Source organism: Buceros rhinoceros, unplaced genomic scaffold, assembly GCF_000710305.1.
Source record: "Buceros rhinoceros silvestris isolate BGI_N320 unplaced genomic scaffold, ASM71030v1 scaffold14308, whole genome shotgun sequence".
In the NCBI taxonomy this organism is placed as follows: Eukaryota; Metazoa; Chordata; class Aves; order Bucerotiformes; family Bucerotidae; genus Buceros; species Buceros rhinoceros.
In genome coordinates, this window is record NW_010425296.1 from 10,817 (window position 1) to 31,214 (window position 20,398).

Here is a 20,398-nt window from a genome sequence, read left to right on the forward strand (position 1 = left end):
TCTGCGTAATCCAGAAGTATATAAATATCCATGTGGTGCATATGCTGCGTCTTGTGCATTCTTTTGACCCGCACAGTTGTGATAGTACCAGGTTTGCTGTGTTTCTGGGTAGACTGGGAGTCTTGGCTGAATCCTTTGGTTTGAAAAGAAATTGATTTTGTTTGTGAAATAGCAGTAATTTACCTTTTTTTCTCCCCCAGGTATGTGTTCTTCTTGGATCCATGCAACATCGATCTAGTACATCAGAGGATCAAGTCTCTTGCTTTGTGTGTATCAGCTTGCCCAAGGAAAGAACTAAAAACTCTGGCTGATATTCAGAAATTTGCAGAAACTAATGGTATGCAAGAAGCGTGTCTGGTTTTGTTCCTGTATCAGATATTTTCATAAGATTAAAAAAAGACTTGTGCATGAGCTGAACTAGAAATGAAATATGTATTAAGAAATATCAATAGAAATAATGTGATATTTTTATTAAGCCAAAACTTTACTAAATTTTACAGTATTAATAAGCTTCTGTCATGTCTTGAGCGGTTTCGAAAGTTCAGGCATTTGAGGGAGTCTCGGACTATAGGATATCTTCTGAACTCTTGTAGAAATATTCTGACATTGCTGCTCAACAGTAATGCTGTTGAAATGTGCTCATGCATATGGGGTTAACGAGAGCACTGCTGCTTTGAACAGCAGACTATGGCTGTGGACATGAAAATACTCCTGCTTTCATCCAGTGCTACAGTGCAGTTCCTGGGGGGGGGTTTTGTTTTCTTACACTTTTCTTTTCTAGAGAATTGTAAAGGAAACCAACTGTATTAACAAATGAAATGTTGTACCCCATCTCCCATAAAACTAGTACTTTTTCTCTGTAGTAATAATACTGATATTACTAGCTCAATTCACATTTTAACACTCTATGGAATAAAATGCATGAGAGGAACCAACTTTTGTTCCTTGCCAAAGAAAGTAAAGGTAAAAACTTAATTTGAGGAAATTTTAGGGGTTTTCAGCTATTCAAGAGAGAGTCTTTTGTGTGGAACTTTCCTACTTAGTCTTTTAAAATGCTGCAGTAAGATTTTTTTGCAAGATACTTGGCTAATGATGAGTCAGTCTGGGTGACCAAGATCAAAGCAGTGAAACTGATTACTTTCCATAGAAGAAAATGAAATATTGATTTCTGTTCTGGTGCAGATTATGTGACTATTCCTTGTGTGAAAGCACAGTGAGCTGAAGTGACCCTGTGACACTGTTAATGCCCTTGGGTCTTCCACTGCATTGTGCCCAGTGGACACCTGGGTGTCTGACAGGCTGAATCGGGGAGCTCAGCAGTCGTGTGGCATTAGAGTGAGAGTGGAGCTGCACAAACTGCTGTGCTAGCACACTGCAGTGAGTGGTCTGAGAATGGGAGCTTCCTCAAGTGACCTGTGCACTGTTGTTAAATACAAGTCCACAGTGAAACAGGCCAATATCTATAGTTTCACTCTTTATGCCTTATCTGGGCATGCCATATTTTTCTTAACTAATGCAGGCCAATTATTTGTCGGTGTGAAGTCAAGGTCATTAGTAGTGGAGTTTCTTAAGTACCTCTTGAAGTAATGAAATGCAGCCATACCTCCTTTTACCACAAACATTGTTTCCATGTTTATGTCAAGTCTCTTATTAACTGTGCCTGAAATATGTTCAGTATAACCATCTTTTAAAGTACACCAAACACCACCCTTCCTAAAATGTGCTATGCCTTGCCCTCATGATTCTCCATTCTAACCGTATCTCCTTTAGTGTTTTAGATTTTAAAACCTAAATGTATTTTTTTAATTAATATTATAGCCAATTGTTCTGGTTTACAGAAGCTTTGCAGAACAGAATCATTACTGAGTAATAATCCTAATTTTCATTGTAAGATATTGGACTTACCACAAAACAGGTACCAAACTAAACTGAGCTTTCTTTGTGTAGATAACTTCATGCAAGACTGGAATCACACAGTTCGGAGAAATACTGTCATCCTCACGGTTATGGTTTTTCTTAAATGTTCACTAACCTGTGCAGCTTCCAAAAAGTGATGGTTTGTGGCAAATGAACTTGAAGTATTGATCACTTTAAATGTTGCCTATGTGTAGTGAATGTGCAAGCATGATTCAGTCTTGCGGTAGAACAAGAACAGTGGATTAATACCAAAACTATAGTACTCAGTGAACAGAATCATTCTTCTGAAAGCCACTTTGTAACTATGATAGTGGCTTTAAATTAATTAATACTGGGATTATGTTTGGCATTCTGTTTCAAGTAACCATAGACTCGACTGTAAAAAGGATAATAAGGAAATCTGAGGACTTTGAACATGACTGCACAGAACTTAATTGCCATTTCTATGTTTACGATGATACCTAGTTAGAATTTAGAGTTCAACTGCCAAGTCCTGAAGGAGGAGGAGTGCAAGATGTATGTATTTGTTTTCTTGTTGCATATTGTGAACTGGCTCGGGCTGGTCTTCCCAGGATTTTTACCCAGCAGAACACCTCAGTCAGGGAGTTTTTGGGAGTTGAGTTTTTGTTGGCGCTTAAAAAGTGATGTCTTTTGAGTAATGTGACTGAAAGCTATTCTTTCCAGAAAGCTGATTGATGCTTCAAAACTTAATGTCCATGAAATATTGCAGTGCTGCTTTCAAGGACTTGCCAAAGCATTTTGATATATCCTTGAAGATATAATTCATATGTGATTATGCTAATGAAATGTCAGTATTAAAAAGAAACACTAAACAGGTGGGCGTAACTTCTGTTGTATTTAATTCGGTGATACTGACTGGTCACTGTGGCAAGTAATTTTCCTATCTGTTGTGAAAGGACTGGATGCAGATTTAGGAATCTAAAATGAAATTACTGTTTTATAATGTGTTGGCAGGCATCTTAGCTGACAGAATGCTGTAGCTAGGCTAGGCTGGCTGAGGTCTGGGTGGACTTAGAGCCAGAAGGAAAGCTACATTAAGTCCGCTATGGACACTGGCCTGAAAGAAATCAACAAATGAAATCAGTTTGGCTAAGTTAGAGCTCACTCTCAGCTATGGGAAGAAACCATAGCTGTCTGAAGATGGTGACATCTTCATGTGTGGTAATCAAAATACGTTTTTGCAGTTACCGTTGGTACTTGCCTTAGAAATAGCAGTTATATCGGTTGCTGCCAGCCTCTGATATTTTTTTTCTGCTCCTGTTCCCCACACACACACACTTTGTTTTCAGTGAAAGTGTGCTAGTTAAAACTTAATCTTTCCTTGTGTTTTTCCTGAGGCCTGTTGTACCATATTAGTTACAGGCATGTTGTGGTTAGAAGGATTCTGCAGCACTAGGTCTTTGGGAACCTCGGCATGTTAAATTTGAGTGCCAGTTTTGAATGGCTGGAATAAGATGGCTGAGCTATGACTGGTTTTGAGATAGGGAATCATCCTCTGCTACTCTACCTTGTTATCAGAACTGCCTGTCAGGGTTGTCGTGTGTTGGAAATGGATCTTCTAGTCAGAATGCCTATTAATTAATTAATTTTCACAATAGAAACTGACTGCACATGGAGTCCTCCAGTAATATTGTGTTGTGTTATTGATTACATTAATAAGCCATTTGGAAAGGGGGAGATGCAGTGAGGTAATAAATCTTGCTGCAGCTATTGAATTATTTAGAATTACATGAAAAAAATCTGGTATCAATTGCAATAGAATAGAATGTCAAATGGAAAGGAATGCCTGCAGAACGAAGGGCTGGGAAAGAACCATTGTTTTACGTTTGACATTTTCCTTTAAAGTGGTCATTACTCATGGGGAAAGAGATTGTTAAGTTACTGAGGATAGCAAGAAGATTAGGTGAAGGCACAGCATTGTCTGAAAGTGTAAAGTTCATTAGTTGTGAAGAGAAAAAAATAGAGACTGTATTTTATGTACACTTGTGCTCTGTGGGCATCATGAAGGCTGTGTCTGGTCCTTCCATGATGACGTGTTTTCTTAACTTTTTTTAAACTTCAACATGCACATACATGCATATATGTTCTCAGTATGTCTGCACATTCTGAGAAAGGAAACAAGGATGATCACAAGAAAAGAACGCTGATTCTTCTACCTGGAAAAGAGAAAACTATCAGGAAGTGAAAGGTTATTAAAAGCAAGAATAGCTTAGGGAAGGTTAAAAAATATTATTCCTTGATCTCATAACCTGAGTAACATGATACTAGCAGGCAAAAATGAAATTATGAGGCATCAAAGAGACAGATTTTTTTCTTCTGCATAAGTTATGGCAAATTTACAAAATTTGTTGCCGTGAGCGTTTTTTGGATAACAAAAGATAAACTTAGAATAATTAGTTAGAATAATAGTGTTTGGATATTTGATAGTTGGCTAGTACTCAAGGATAGCCTTGAACTAGACGCAGTGGAGACCTAAAGATGCAGTAGGGGAGGTATCTGCTACTGGACTAGATGGATTTTTAATTTGATTCCAGAATAATTTATTTTATTTTGCACTGGAAGAAATAGAAGTGGAGGGATGGGTAAATTGGTAGCTGTTTTCAGCTTTCTGTGCTGTTTGTAAGAATGGGGGCTAGCAAAAAAAATAGTCTGGGCTAACAGCAACTGTGCTTGGCTATCTCAGTGGTTCTCTTTGTCATCTTCAATTCTGGAGATGTTTAAAGATCTAAGTAGTGGGGGATTGTGTTGGGTTTTTCTTGCAACATTCTTATAGACACTAAGAGAATACTTACTTTCACTTCAGTTCTTTATTTATTTATAAAAGCAAGCTGTAATTTCTCCAGCCCTTTGAATTGCACTCTTTTAAAGAAGTGATTATATGTCTCTGTGCAACACCTATAAATTTAGATATATACAATTCTTACTTTCCTTCCTTTAAAACACACAGTGTGTTTCTGGAAGGCGCCGTTGGGTGGATCTAGAGAATGAAGCCTGCTTTCTTCACTGAGAACGAATCTGTGATACTGATCTGAGAAGTCCTGACTGCAAAGTCGTCAGTCTTATGCCTTCATGCTCATCTTAAGGCATCACTATTTTTCCAGGCTCAGTTCTTAAGGTTCAGCTCTGTCCTTCTTTGGCCTTATGCCTCTATTCCTGCACCATTTGCTAAAAGCAGAGCTGCAGTGTTTAGGTATGTTGGTGCAGACCTCTGATGCTTCCACATTACCTGCTACTTCAGGATGTATTAAAATCAATGGCTGAGAAGTGGAGTTCTTGTTTTCTTACTCATTTCCAGCTCTGATGCTAATATGTGCTAAATGCTACTTCATTCCAAAATGAAGCATCAAACATGAACTTGACTGCTTCTGAAATATTTTCTTGTTCTGAAAACCTGTAGGCAAACAGAAAGTTTATGCAAGCCTGAACTTCATGTATTATTGGTGCTTGTGTTCTGAGTAGAATTACTTCCTACAGTTGTAGGCAGGGTGTAATTATCTTAGTCAGACCTAGCAGACAAAGAATGAAGAAAGTCTGGTCAGCACTGGTGTATTTCCTTTCATGATGGCCTGAACCTTTTTCTCTTTGGCAGGAGTTCACGAAGAGAGGCTCTTTTTATTACTCCCATAGGCATGTTTTTTCTGAGGTCTTGCGGAATTTGTTCTTTGTTACTTGCAGGAGTCAGCAATGGATAGTAATTTACTACCTTCTGTGGAAGCAGTGTTTGGCATCCTACCTGTTCTGTGGTTCTTGGCTGTGGAATTTGCAGAAGAATTCCCAACAGATACATGAACCAGTGTCTTAAGCTTCTGCTTTTCTGTGCTGTGTTGTTAGTCCATAATATGCTAAAATAACATGCGCTTACTGGTAGTGTACCAGGTTGTCTCATTGCATGAAGCTTTCGACCAGTAATGTGGTTCAGATTAACAGTTTGGAGCTGATAGAGTTTGACAGATAAATTTTAGGCGAGCTCTGGAGTGAGAAAAGAGGAAGAGTGCTAAGAATTTCATCCTTGTGAGAGTCTGGGAGCTTGTCCTTCATGAATACCAGTGATCTTCACATCTGCCAATGTCCAGCTGTCTAGCTTTTATTGCATGAATTGGTCAAGCATAATCATCTGAGTCATGTATTCACAATGCTAGCTGTGTTTTAGTTGGTGATACGTACTCATAAAACACTCAGAACCCATGAGGAATTAGCACTAGGCTGAAAGTACTGAGACCAGTAGTTGTGATTTAAACTGACTCACTCCTGCTGTCATTTCTGCACATTTCTGTATGTGTGATTACCTGGAATTTGATTCCTGTGTTGGATGTTACTGACTAATAGGGTGTTGCTTGAGGAGAGGGAGTTTGAACTATAATCTCTGCTTCAGTATGCGGTCTTTTAGAAGTCAGTTATGTCACATACATGCACAATACATGAGTACTGGCAGACAAACTTAGAACCGTGAGATGATATGTGGAAGATCACATAAATTACCTTACCAGCACTGGTTTCTAGTCTCTCAGACTGTGATTTGCCATGCACTTGTGAAAAGATGTATGTGGAGCTGCTTGGAGCCATACCTAACTTAAGCAGAACACGCTCGTAAGGTGACTGTTCTGCTTCGGGTACTGAAGCTATCCCAGATATCTCTGCATAGTTCTGTATTTTTCTGCTTAAAGCCTTGACTCTGAATATGAGTCCGTGTTTTTAGATCTGAAAGTCCTTGTTTTATTTCCTGATGATGATGATAATAGCTGGACAGCTCAGAATGAGATCCAGAACCCCTGGTGTGGTTTCCACCACTATCATTCAGGCAGTATTAGTATCAGTGGTTTCCTCTGTGGACAGATCTTCTTAGTGGATGACTTAGGAAGTCTTACCATTTTTCAGGCTGTAAACTTTGATATTAATAGTGATGATGATGGAGCAGGGGGTCTGTGTGTTTGTTTACAACACAGCAAATAAAGGAAGGAAAGTCTTACTGGAGCTCTGGTCTCTAAAAGCAGTTTTATCTAACCACCTTGGGTTAGTATGGAACTTTCTGTTTACTGTACTGCTGCAGAAAGCAAGGGGTTGTGTCTTCTTGTTTTACAGACTGTGTCCTCTGAGTGCACAAGACCTTTAATAATTTGCCTTCACAGTTGGAAAGGAATCTTTGAAGCAAGAATCTGGTCCGCTGTTTTTTTCCTAGCTTTCTACGACATCTTTACATAATTTGTGCTAAATGTATCTGCTTTGAGGAATGTCAGAGATAATGGCTGTTCAGCCTCTTACTAATGCAAGCCTAGCCAAAACAGAAAACAGGCTTTTAAAGGAACAATGGCTGTCCTTCCTATGGTTAGGTTAAGGTTGAAAGGCAAGTTTGCTTTTTGAGATATTTTCTCCAGTCATGGCCCCAAAATATTTTAACAGCTGGAGCAAGTCTATTCATGGAAAAAGCATTGAACAGAAGCTATGTTTTGTCTCCAGGATACCACTTTTTAGGTGAAAGCACCAAATGTAGCAATGTGGGACCAGTAAACTGTGTGCTCACCAGTAGCTTGGCAAGTGTTGCTCTGTATGATTTAGAAGAATTTTTCTTTAAGGTTACAACATGTTGGCATCTCAAATCCAGTCGCTGTAGGACTTTTGTTTGTTGTCATTTACCTGATGATTTTTCCAAAAGGCATATGTGCATTCCTGTAGGAAGCAAAGGATGTATTACTTTAATGATTTTTTAGTTTGTTCTCTGAATTGTACCATAATATTTTTGAAAAATGTATGAGTGATAAAAATAGTAGTGTCTTTGGTAAACTGATTATCTCAGTAAGATAGAGGATTTGAATTCTTCTTTAAACTTCTGCAGGCCTTGCAAACTCAAACAGCAGTAATAAGTGTGGCTGTGCTAAGACAGTCTCTGCTTGCCCAGAATATCTAGTATGGGGTGAAAGGTTTGGGAAAGCAATCCATTCTTTCCCCACTCACCTTACAAAACTCAAACTTTTATTTATTGATTCTCAGGGACTTTTGTGTTAAGAAATCTGTTTAAGTTTGATATAAAGTGATATATTACTCAAGCCCAAATTTGGCATGTGCTCTCCTACGTAGTATTAGAGAGTTGGAAAATTTTCAAAATACAGAGAAAAAATATTTATGGGAATTAAAAAAATTTATTCTGCCTAATAATATAGGACAAAAAGACAACTAAATCTCATGGGCATTATTTCAACTATTGGACTGGTAATTTCTTTAGATGCAGGGTGGTTAGTGTCCCTTGCCTGACAAGCTCCATGAAAATGTTTTTCTTCTTGTCTGGGAGTCCAAAGAAGCACAATATGTGAGGCAGCTGAAAGGAAGAGATCCAAAGGATTGCCAAGATCTAGACAAGAGAAGAGAGTGGCAGCCAGAGGTGTCCACTGCTCCATTGCATGACAGGAGGGAACATCCAGTTGGGTTCCAGAGGGACCTGCAGGGTGTCTCCAGTTTCCCCCACAGCCAGGCATTTTGTTGGGTTACCCTAGTCCACAAGTTCCACATGAGACCTGTGTGCAGATCAGGAATCAGGATCTGGCATTTGGTTTTGCTTGGCTTACACTTGTGATCCAACCAGAAGGTCTTCAGATACCCATTTGTGCAAAGAGCCTCAAACTTCCTTCCCCAGCAACAGCAAATCTTACACTTTTTCTCTTCTGCCTGAACTGCTAGAAGTCACAAGGGAGCATGGCATCCACAGATCAGCCGTGTCACTTAGGCTTATTTAGGTGGGGGGGTCTCTGCGTAAGATGTTTAAACCGTCATTGAATGGCAAAATGACCAAGCTGGCACCGAACATGCTGAATCATTAATCTGTATACAGTTGTCTACATACAGGTCCCTCACTTCTTTCTGTAGAACTTCTTGTTCTTGTCATAGAATCATAGAATAGAATCGTAGAATCACTTAGGATAGAAAAGGCCTCTAAGATTATTAAGTCCAACCATTAACCTAACACTTCCAAGTCCACCACTAAAACATGTCTTTTAAATCCCTCCTCCACTTCCCTGGGCAGCCTGTTCCAGTGCTTGACAATCCTTTCAGTAAAGAATTTTTTCCTAATATCCAACCTGAACCTCCCCTGGTAAAACTTGAGGACATTTCCTCTCAACCTGTCACTTGCTACTTGGGAAAAAAAGCTTAAGCACTACATCTACCTACATGTCTTTTAAATTCCTCCTCCACTTCCCTGGGCAGCCTGTTCCAGTGCTTGACAATCCTTTCAGTAAAGAATTTTTTCCTAATATCCAACCTGAACCTCCCCTGGTAAAACTTGAGGACATTTCCTCTCAACCTGTCACTTGCTACTTGGGAAAAAAAGCCAACACCCACCTTGCTGCAACCTCCTTTCAAGTAACTGTAGAGGGCAATAAAGTCTCCCCTGAGCCTCTTTTTCTCCAGGTTAAACAACTCCAGTTCCCTCAACTGTTCCTCATAAGCCTTGTTCTCTAGATCCTTCACCAGCTTTGTTGCCCTTCTCTAGACATGCTCCAGCACCTCAATATCCTTCTTGTAGCGCGAGGCCCAGAACTGGACACAGTATTCAACGTGTGCCCTCATCAGCACAGAGTACAGGGGGAACAATCACTTCCCTGCTCCTGCTGGTCACACTAGTGCTGATACAAGCCAGGATGCCGTTGGCCTTCTTGGCCACCTGAGCACTCTGCTGGCTCATATTCAGCCGGCTGTCGACCATCAATGTAGCTTATCTTTTGGCCTATACTAAAAGCAAAATAAAAAGAAATGTAAGTATCTGCAATCTTCTTTTTCTTTCTCTTTTTAAGATAAATGTGATTCTTTCTGCTGCTGCCTCTCCATCAAATTCTGGAGCTATTTGTAAATGCACTCAAACAAGAAATTTTCATATCTACAAGAATAGATTTTAAAAGTTTGCAGCAGTGTAGAGGCTTTTGTCCAAAAAGAAGAATAATTGCTTTTAAATATTACCTTTTTAACTACATTCGTCTGATGCCTGTTAATTGAATGCCATGTTTTCCACATAAGGAAGTAGAGGCATAAGAATTCATGTAATGGTGTAATTGAAAACAGAATTCAACTGTTTTACCTGACACCTTCTCTTTGCAGGAAGTCTAACTTTCTTCAATGGTGTGTTTGGTGTTTCGGACCTACTCCCCAAAAATAAATCATAGAAGTAGCATTTCAGTGGTGTTCCAGAGACTGCATGGGATAGCCTGCTGAGCTGCTCTCTGTCTTCTCTTTCAGTCTATAGAAGGTGTCTCTTCGTAAAGGTGGCAATGTGGTAATGGTAAACAAGATTTCTGCAAATACTCTTTTTTACAATTTCTACAAGTAATACTTCTGTTTGGTGTCACTCAGGCCAAGATAAGGGTGTTTGTCAAAAGTCTTGTTTTTATCCAGATCCAGTTTGGAGAACTTGCTGCTACGAAGTATTTTTGGAGAGGAGACTTTGATATCGGAAAGAATTGAATATTTATAGGGATGACCAAGATGTCCTTAGTTTATTATGGAAAGAAACCCATCTCTGGACAGGCAGCTTATACCATTGGAGGCTTTCTTACCTCTTCCTCCAGTTTCTGAGAGACTATTGCTCCAGTCTTACTTGGTAGTTACTAAATTCCTGGAAGCATTGGCTTAGATGTTCAGTATCTTGATTCCAGTAGACAAATCTGGGTAATGTAATTCTTTAAGTGTCAGGTACTAAGAAAACATTAAATTATGTCTGAGTTTTGTTGTCAGCAACTTGATCTTTATTGTGCTGTACCGGTTAGTTTTTGTAGAGAATTCAGCCTCGTTAAAAGTTTTGGTTATCAAGTGCAGAGCTTGTGTTATTTTTTAGCCAACTTCTAACTTCAGCAGTTTGGTTCCTTTGTTCCTCTCCCTCAAGTCTAGACTAGTTGTCTACACATAAAAAACCCTTGAAAAAACTTGAATGTTTTCTTTCTGTAATGAGTGTTGTCTTATGCAATATTAATGAACTAAAAATGATCAAGAAAAGGCGTGGTGGAATAACAGAGGAGGGTGACTTCAAAGTGCTTTCTGTCCTTCTCTTTTACACTGCATTGTGAATTAGCCTTTTCCACTCGAATACACAAATGTTGGAAGACCCAAAGCTAGATAGAGAGTGTCATACTGTTATGCTGAAGCCTGTGTTGGGCTTGATTCACTGTGCCATTACAGGAGGAACTGTAGCATAACTTTGTGGTAATAACATGGGGAGCTGCAAAATCAGGACCTGTATCAGTTTTAAATCTGTTTGCAAAGAACAGGAACATTTGATTTTTATTTTTTTCCCATCAATCTTTAATTTTTTTTTCCTCTCAACAGGATCCACTCTGTGTAGCTATGAACTACTGCCATCAGAATATGCTACAGACCCAAGGGCCGCCAAGTTATGTCCTAAATATCCTGTTCCAGAGAGGTAATACTAACATCTTGTCTGATTGGGGGTGGAGGGAGCAGTGATTTGTTTTGTTCATGACAGTTCTTTAGAAAATAGGCAGCACAGATTTATTGTGTCTTACGGTGGATGTTTTAGTGTGTTATTGTCACATGTCTTTAAAAGATGGTGAAAGCAACTCTTAAAGAAAAATGCAAACTATCTTTGCAGCTATTACTGAGAGTATTGAGCTGGTATCTTCTAGGTCTCTTCTGTCTCGTGTAACTGTCACTGTGCTGAGTATCAGCTGTTTTACTGCCTTTCACCCTATAGCCAGCAATGCAGATCAGAGGCAATTATGGAGCACTTTGGATCTTTGGGAGGGAAAAGGATGTATAGAGACACAGCTCTCTGCAGTGTTCGCCTCCAGCAACCTTACCCCAGTCAGATTTGGCAAATTGCTTCATTTTTCATTCTTTCAGTCCCTAAATGACTAATACAAGGATGGTCAAGTATCAAAAAGAGGGCTGTATTTTATAAACTCATCAACTTGAGTTTTGTTGTTTAAAATGTCACATTAGACTGTTTTTTGTGAAGCAGAGTAGAAAAGGTCATAGCTCCAGAAACTCTGCTAGCTGTGCTGGCTGGAACTGTGAAGATGAGCATTGCTGAGAAGAGTAGTGATCTGTTCTTGCTATTGTGCACATCCCTCTGTCAGGAATTCCACTCACTCAAGGAGAATCATGTTGCGCTTTTTCAAAGTTTAGCTTCTCAAACATATTCAGTAGAGGGTTGTAACTGCAGAGTCTTTTCCTGTTTTCTGTTATGGGTTTATTAAATTTAGGATTGTATCAGTTCTAAAAACTGATTTTAAGTCTCTCTTCTCTGCATAGTAGCCTCTCCAGTACATAGTTTTTTTATATTAGAGTGACAATAAATAGCAGCTGGATTAGTAACATTTTTTTTTTACTTTTCCCCACAGCAGATTAATATTCCATGCAGCTAACCAGCTGTAATAGCTGTAATACAAAAACAAATTAAAACTTCAATGCCAGCTTGCATATTGAAAAGGCTTGTCAGTCTTAATTTTTGCCAGAATTATATTGACTTTTCTCACTGTGTGTTCCTATGTCATTCAACCTGAATGAATATAGCTTAATAAGAAAACAGAAGGATAGAATAGTGTGTCAGAGCTCTAATGACACTATGTAAATTCCTCAAAAACTACCTGAAGAGATATTTTTAAAAAACTATTATGTAGGTGGAGTATTTTCCCTTTTTTATTTGGTGTGAATAAAGTGAACGATATGTTTGAATATCTTTGAGATTGAAAAGTCTGAACTTAATGCCCTAAGGCAAAAAAAGGCCAATATTGTATCTGTAAATCACTCTGTTTTTCAGGTTTTTTTATAGTTTATTAATTTGAGTAAATTAGTGTAGCTTGGAGGGGAAGCAGAATCTTGCAGAGACAAACAATTGAAAATGCCACTCCCTGTAGGCTGAGGCATCCTGGGAGAACTTACCTAACACTCCTGTCCTCAGACTTGATCTGTTAGAGCTATGAACTGTCATGCGATTCCCATTAGTCCAAGGGAAGGAGATAGTGTATGCTGTGAGGACTGTCCCTTGATGTTTTCAGCCTGATGAGAAGGCTTCTTCATAGCCTTCAGCTGAGGCTCCGCCTGTCGGTGGACTCTGATTCTCTGGCTTCAAGGCATTATGTGCAACTTTAACACAGCAATACAGTCTTGCCAAGCAGCCACTGATACAAGATTCTTCCAAAAACCATGCCTAGCTTATCTCAACCTCAAGAGCATGACTTTGCTGTTTAGAGAACCCTAGAGGAAAACCTGTCTAGCTTTTCCCTGCAGCATTTATCTATCCACCAGCTGTGCTGCGCTGCGCCGAGGGGCTGCCCTGCAGAGGTTATAAAGAGCAGCTAGCAGTGGCATTTCAACCAGGTTCCCCACACACAGGTTGCTGTGCCTGCCCAGGTGCAGTAGTGACAGGAAAAAGCTCTCCTCTGAAATCTAGTACTTGAACAGTTAGATGGGTCTCTTCATTTGGATGTTGCTTTAAAAATACAATTTTTAACATCATCATCTGCTGGATAGAATTTTACTCTTTCTTTTTCATGATTAAGCATCATGTTGTTATTCTCAGGAACTTGTGATTCTACTTCAGTGTGTAATATGCCAAATTATAATCAAGAGACTATATAAAATAGCATAGGTCATGGAGAGTAGATCTATTTTGTATTTTTTATTAAACAAGACACCTTACTATTCATTCAGTCGGTACCACTGAAACAGCAGCAGATCTCAAAAGGTGAATTTTCAGGAGTCTCATTTATTCAAGAAAGCTTGTAGGAACCACTGATGTTATCTTTTTTATTAATTACAACAAACTTAGAAATTAATTATTGCACATGAAAATCGGTCACTTAACATGTGTAGTAATATTGTTGTAGCCTAAGGGACGTTAGATGAGTAGTAAAAACTCTGGTACACAAAAAGCATGTTTTCCTCTGTTGGGATGTGTTTTGCAACAGTATTTTAATCCCATTAGTTCTCCTTTTCCAAACAGAGGTTTTCTTACCTGTATGCCAGAATCACAGTCCTTTGTCTACTCCGAGATCAAAATTTGAGCTTAGTTACTGATATTGACAACTGCTAAATGCCCTAGGTTTTCTGCAAAGTTGGAGCAGTTAACAACTAAACCTCTCGAATTTCAGACTTTTCCAGTATTACTGCATATAATGAACTGCAGTATGTGCATATGCCTAAAAATAGACTATGTTATAAGAGGCTGAGAAGATACATGGGCCACCTTTTACACAGGGCAGCCATCATTATGTGTTTAATTTTTTTTTAACAACTATGACTAATTCCCCATTACTTTGGTGTGCCTGACTCTTGTCTTCATCACTACTCAAAAGCAGACCATCAATATGAGCATCTCCAAATACATTTACCTACTCAGTACAGTAAGTTTAAAATCATATAAATTAGAATCATCAAACAAAGTCATCAAACAAACTTCAAACAAAGCCCTAGCATCTACTAATTACCTAGGTGTGGTAGGTGATCATAATCATCCCCAAATTCTCTGCAGAATAATTACACACTAGTGGTTTTCAGCATGTCATCTTTTTTTTCTGCCCCAAAACAATTCACAGAAAGGTTGTGCCTAAGGCAGCTGCCTTTTACTCACTGCATGTTTAAAATGACAGAATTTTGGAAAGGCATGGGCTTAGCAAATCGTTGCTGAGTACAGAAAATTGCTGGTTTAAAGGGCATAGCTGAAATGGGGAAACTGCAAAAGATGACGTGCATTGCCACTGCAGTCCACTGAAATCTTTTAAGTAAGGAAGACTGGGCAGGGTGAAACAAATATGGAGGTTAGAGGAAAAGACTGGCTTAATATGAAAGACATTTCTTTCGTTGAATGGAATTACAGGAAGGCACAGGTAATTCATGGAACATGCGTCTGAAATCGGAAAGATTGATCAAAAGAAATAATAGCCACTTTGAGATCTGACATAGTTTATGAGCCAGAAAGGCGGCTACTTAATGGGAAAGATTTTGAAAACAAAATTACCCACTTTTAAACTGAAGTTTTTTCTCTCTTTTTTCTTCCTCTGATGGACTTGATAACAGGTCTGCTGAGCATTCTGCTAAGTTTAATGCATAGCATCAGTATTTTGGGGGAAGATGCTTCCAAAAGAGTTCAGGAGTAATGAAACAACAGAGGCATCTTTGCATGTTTTGCAAAGAATGTAGTGCATAATTTTAACAAAGTTAATGAAAATAAACACTGTGATTGTAATCTTCAAAACAAAAGGAATTTAGTATGAGAGAAGACTAAGAATGGATACGTTGGTTTTGCTTGGCAGCAGTTGTGAGTGCTGATGTCTTCGCATAAAATGTGCACTTGCAAGATGAGTGTTTTCATTCTGGAATTTCTTTTGCTGGGCCGCTGTTCCATTCTGCTGGGACAGTATTCCATTCTAACATGAGTGAAAGGCATTGTTTCAGCTGCTGGTTCACCACCTGACATTTGGATGAGGGACGTTTAAGCAGAGCTAGGAACATGTATTTTCTGAGCCTTGCTGTTTTAAGGGTGGGAGGGTAATAATTTCCTATTGGACTGCGCACTCCAGACTCACAGGGTTACTTCTAAGAACTGCACCACTTCCCATTGTGATCATCCTCATTCCAGCAGCACTTGTGCATTCAACACATGGTTTCTGGTTGTGATGTTACGAGGGTGGAATGTTTGCATCTATTCATCTTTCATTTGTGTGTTGATGTGGCATTTATATTAAGTAGGAGTAATTTTTTTTTCTGATTTTTTTTTCTTGTGTCACCAGTGCACCTATTCCATTCTTCCATCGCTGTGCTCCTGTGAACATTTCCTGCTATGCCAAGTTTGCAGAGGCCCTGATCACCTTTGTCAGTGACAGTAGTGCCTTACACAGGCTGATTAGTGGAGTTATGACCAGCAAAGAGATTATAATGGGACTTTGCTTGTTATCACTAGGTAATTGTTTTTCTCATTACTAGCTATTTCATAGTACTGCATTAGGAGATTGTTAACACACTCTAATCACAATGTGAGAAAAAAACATGTATGATAGCAATGAGCCGTTAGAACATGGTTCAGAATGCTTTTTAAAAATTTTTACATTTTATTTGATAGCTTATTTATTTGACAGCTTATTTATTTGACAGTGATTTATTCAGAATTTATTCAATACATACGCATTCCTGGTTTTTCCCCTCTTCCACTGATTATGAGACAGAAAATGTGTGGCTGTTCATTAGCAACATTAGTTTTGGTATAGTTATCAGAACGTCCCCGTTCTCTTAACTTTTATTATAATATTCCCTTTTCCCGTTTCTTATAATCATCTTCTGCCAACTGAAGTCTAAACAAACCCTTTCCAGGGTGAGAAGTGCACAATGACACACTCCTCTAGAAGGTAGGGGGTTTAGTTTGTTTCATTTAACATACTCATGCAGGTATATGAGAAAAAAAAGAAACTTAGGTGTCCGATTGTTGTATTCTGTGTTACCTCCTTCTTCCCCTTTCCCCAAAATTAAAAACTTCAGACCTCTGAAAAATCTCAGTTTTGTCTGAAGAGCTGGAAATTCCCAGCAGTATAGAGGTGCTGAATCATTTTTGCAGTTGCAAGATGCCTCTGGCCTATGGAGTGACACACTGCACTAGACTGAAGTGCTGTTTTAACAAAGTCCTGTAAATTATGGTGGAATGCTACTCACCCACACAGATTATTTTCCTAATGTGTCTATTTTACTCCTACCAAGTATAAAATCCGAAATCCTAAAATGAGAGGCTCCAGCTATTAGCTATGTACATGAGCAGTGTTGGGTTTACAAAGACACACTGCAAAGCTGTACCAGATAAAGAAGTAATTTGTTTTCAGTCTGCCTTTGTTCTGGAAAGAAAAAAGAATAAAAGAAAAAAAAAAGATGCTGAATGCATCATTCTGTTAAAAAAACCCACCCTAAGACAAATGACCATTGAGCATCTTCTCTAACTGGAAAGCGGTTTATTCTTCTATCTTGACAGCAGCAGTATTTGATAATAATGGTAGAAAGACTGTTCCAAATCTGAAAGCTGATGGTTGCTCAGCTATGCTACTGTTCAGTTAGAGTCAGAAGTTAGTACAGAGTTTTTCATACTGTTAATTTAAAAATATATTTTTCATACCTTTATAGTTAAACAGGATTTATTTATTCTTAAAGAATGGCTAAGATTGTGTGATTCAGACAGCCGGTTTCAGTAGCTTTCATATAAAACTGCTGTATACAAATATCTATATGCAAAAATATGTGCATGCACTTACACACACCGCTCACTAAATCTTGGTTGGCTGAGACTGTAGAGAACTTTTTAGCATGCAGTTTCTGAATGGCAGTGGAACTATATGAAAAAAGCTTGTTAGAGAATTCATTTTGAATGCTGAAAATAAAGTTGCGATTTTTTTACTTTTTACTGGCAATGACATTTACATACATAGGTGTCACATTATTTGCACTTGTTTGACAAGTGTACTTGAGAGTGAATTCCGCTCTGGTCCTCAGGAGTTGTGCTCGTGGTACCAGATTCTGGAGTACTATCATGTCTTGCTGTCTTGTTTTGTCATTGTCTAAATACATCTCTGTCTGTATGTATGCATTATGTCTTGTATTTAATGTACCATGTAAATGTATTTATGCTCTCTTTTTTTTAATCAACAGTATCAAAGCAGAAGTTGTAGAGGTGCCTAATTTCCTTAACTAAATATCTGTCTATGCAGGGAGTTTGTAAGCCTCAGAAAATAAATCTTTGTCTAAAAATTCCATTGTAAGGCACTTATGTTAGTACAGTGAGAGAATTATGAAGGCTATTTCTACTAGAAATAATTGCTCTGCTTATTTTGTTTGTCTTCTTTTGCAGTGTTGTCCATGATTTTGATGGTTATAATCAGGTACATTTCAAGAGTACTTGTCTGGATTTTAACAATTCTTGTCATTCTGGGATCACTCGGTAAGTCTCGTTTGTCTCCCAGTTTCTGAGTGCCCAGTTCTAATCTTTGTGCTCCAGGTGCTTAGGCCAGCTATATCCTGCACAGATCTTGGACCATGCTTTTCCCTTCATCTTTCCTTTGAGTCCGTTGCAATACATGTATCAAAAATGCCGCCTTTGTAATTGTAGTCCTCTCTAAGAGAGTACATTGCTTCTTAAAGATTTGCTGCCCACCCTGCTTGACTGGCAGGCTTCCTGTCAGCCTAGTTCACTAGAGGCCATATAGGCATTATGGGATATTGCTCACAGCACTTATAAACACAGCCCTAAATGTTGCCTGCTTCTTAACCTGCCTTCCAAACACATCAGCAAGGCAGCTAGTCTGGCGGTGTCTGATGGCATACCCACCTTCTGGGTGTACTCAAGCATGCAGGAATCAAAGGTCAGCTATTGTTTATACAGCCTCAGGGGACCGTAGGATGTAGATGTGTCCATAACAACCATGTTCATCAGCCCCCTGAGTCCTCTGAGTAGCTCTGTAGGTGTATCTAGGACTTGTTCTTGAGGAGAAGAAGTAAAGGTGCTTTTCTAGCATTTCTAATCAAATCCTTGTATTTCTATATTGGCTCAGAAAGTCCTGCATGACCTAGGTCATGTATGAAATGCAATCAGCTATGCCTTCTTGAGAACGGCCAAAGATTGTCTCATCCAAAATGTTGCAGCTTGCATCAAAATAGCCTTACTTTATCACATTAACTTTTACATTTTTAAAACTAAAATTTTCTATTATGGATACTCAGTAGCTAAGCCAAAATGTATAGGCAGATGACTCTAGAGAAGGAACAGAAATAGAATAACCGGATTAGGAAGTACTAGCAATTTAATTCTTGCAATTCATGACTGCAAGGGAGGGAAAAAATCAGCAGATGATCTATGATTTTTCAGGATCACTTGTTTTTTCTGATTACTGGTCTCAGAATCTGTGACCACAGCAAAGGAAAAAGTTAAGTTTTTTTTTCATTCTCTTTATTGGCTGAGCAAGTATGTTGAGTTACAGAGTTGAATGACTTACTGCCATCTTTTATTAAGTTCTAAAAAATTAGCATCCATTACACAGACTGAATAAGAACATGTCATACACGAGACATTCTGCTTGTTCTGTATTCACTGTTTGTTTAGGAGATGCCAAAAGAGCATCCTCCATTTTAGACCTAAACAGAGTACCTTCAGCAAAGACTTGTGATCTCTAGGTAGGCTTATGCAGCTGATTCAGAAGAAGAATACTCAAAAGAGAAAAAAAGTTTATCAGAGGGGAGAGGTTATCTCCCTGAGGGTCTGGAGAACTTTTAGGGTAAGTTCTACCTTGGAAAGGTAGCTAGAGTAGGAGAATGATATTCTGACCATAAGGCTGGTATTTTGTAGCAGGGGTTGGAAGAAAGTACCTCACGTTATACTGACCTCCTGTGCCTTTCACTGATGTTTTTTCCAGTGCCCAAAAGACATTGTCTGATGCAGCTGTAGCTATGTGTCATCAACCTGAGGTGCTGTTTTCAGCATCAAGGCTGTTCCTTCTCTTCCCAATTAGTCTTCCCAGGAGTTGTAGAGTCCTTCTTTCATCTGTCTTCTATTTTGCATCCAAGGTCCCTCTGTTCCCCTTCGTAACTCCCAGATATACATATATCCTACTATATAACTGTTTATTCTTTCTGTTTCTCTGTTGCCTATCTAACAGGAGCTGTTGTCTTCATTGTTAGGGCTTCCCGTGAAATAGTCATTTTGTGCATTTCACCATAAAACGCAAAGAGTTGCCAAATCTCTTAAGTGGTCCTAGTGTGGTGGGACTGTGAAAAGAGTATATCCACTTGAGAAGAGGTCAACGAAGGAGGACTAAGCACTCCTCCCTCCTCAGAAGTTCCCGTTAGGTTAAGCATCAGTGCCCCTGAGTGTTCTATACCAGACTAGACTTGAAGAAACTGCTTAGTTTTTTTGGTACGAGGTTAGTATGACTGTGTCACGTAGAAACAGCACCTTTCATTTATCCTGGTTTTTTTCCTTCTAAAACATAGGTGGTACAGGCGTCCTGTGGTGGCTTTATGCTAAGCAACGAATATCTGACAGTGCTGTTGAGACTCAAATAGCCAAAGACAACCTTCAGGCTCTCCTGATCTATGCCATTTCAGCTACGGTCTTCACGGTATACTTTGATAATGACTACGTTATTTTCTTGTTCTGTCTTCCTGGTGATCTCTATTTTTTTCATTCAGGTGAAAGGTTTATATTGCATACATTTTTGAAGAGCTTATTTCTACTGCAAGGTCTGTTGCAGTGATTTTTTAAATTTTTTTTTTTGTTTTAGCTTCCAGATACTGTTCTCTAATATCTGGTTTTGAGTCAGGAGAGACTTCCTAACCCTGCAGCTACTCTCCTCTACTGTAAAATGTCCACATTGTTCCAAGAATAGGTACAATATTGGACTCCTAATCCAATTTCAGTTATGAGATTTTTCTTAGATTCTCGGTTCAGAGGTACTTAATAATTTCAGTTTATTTGAAAGTCCTTAGACCATTCCTG

The 20,398-nt window shown here is 38.8% G+C and overlaps 1 protein-coding gene across 1 annotated transcript in view; it reads left to right on the forward strand.

Moving 5' to 3' along the window:
• The window catches only part of SLC44A1 (solute carrier family 44 (choline transporter), member 1), a gene marked incomplete at its 5' end in the record, with an annotated part of 45,318 nt that overhangs the window by 10,367 nt on the left and 14,553 nt on the right, over positions 1-20,398 (forward strand). Inside the window, 5 exons of the mRNA XM_010141091.1 lie at positions 201-337; positions 11,242-11,335; positions 15,666-15,835; positions 17,759-17,848; positions 19,894-20,021. Coding sequence (XP_010139393.1) covers positions 201-337; positions 11,242-11,335; positions 15,666-15,835; positions 17,759-17,848; positions 19,894-20,021 — 619 coding nt within the window. The remainder of the gene's footprint in view (positions 1-200; positions 338-11,241; positions 11,336-15,665; positions 15,836-17,758; positions 17,849-19,893; positions 20,022-20,398) is intronic.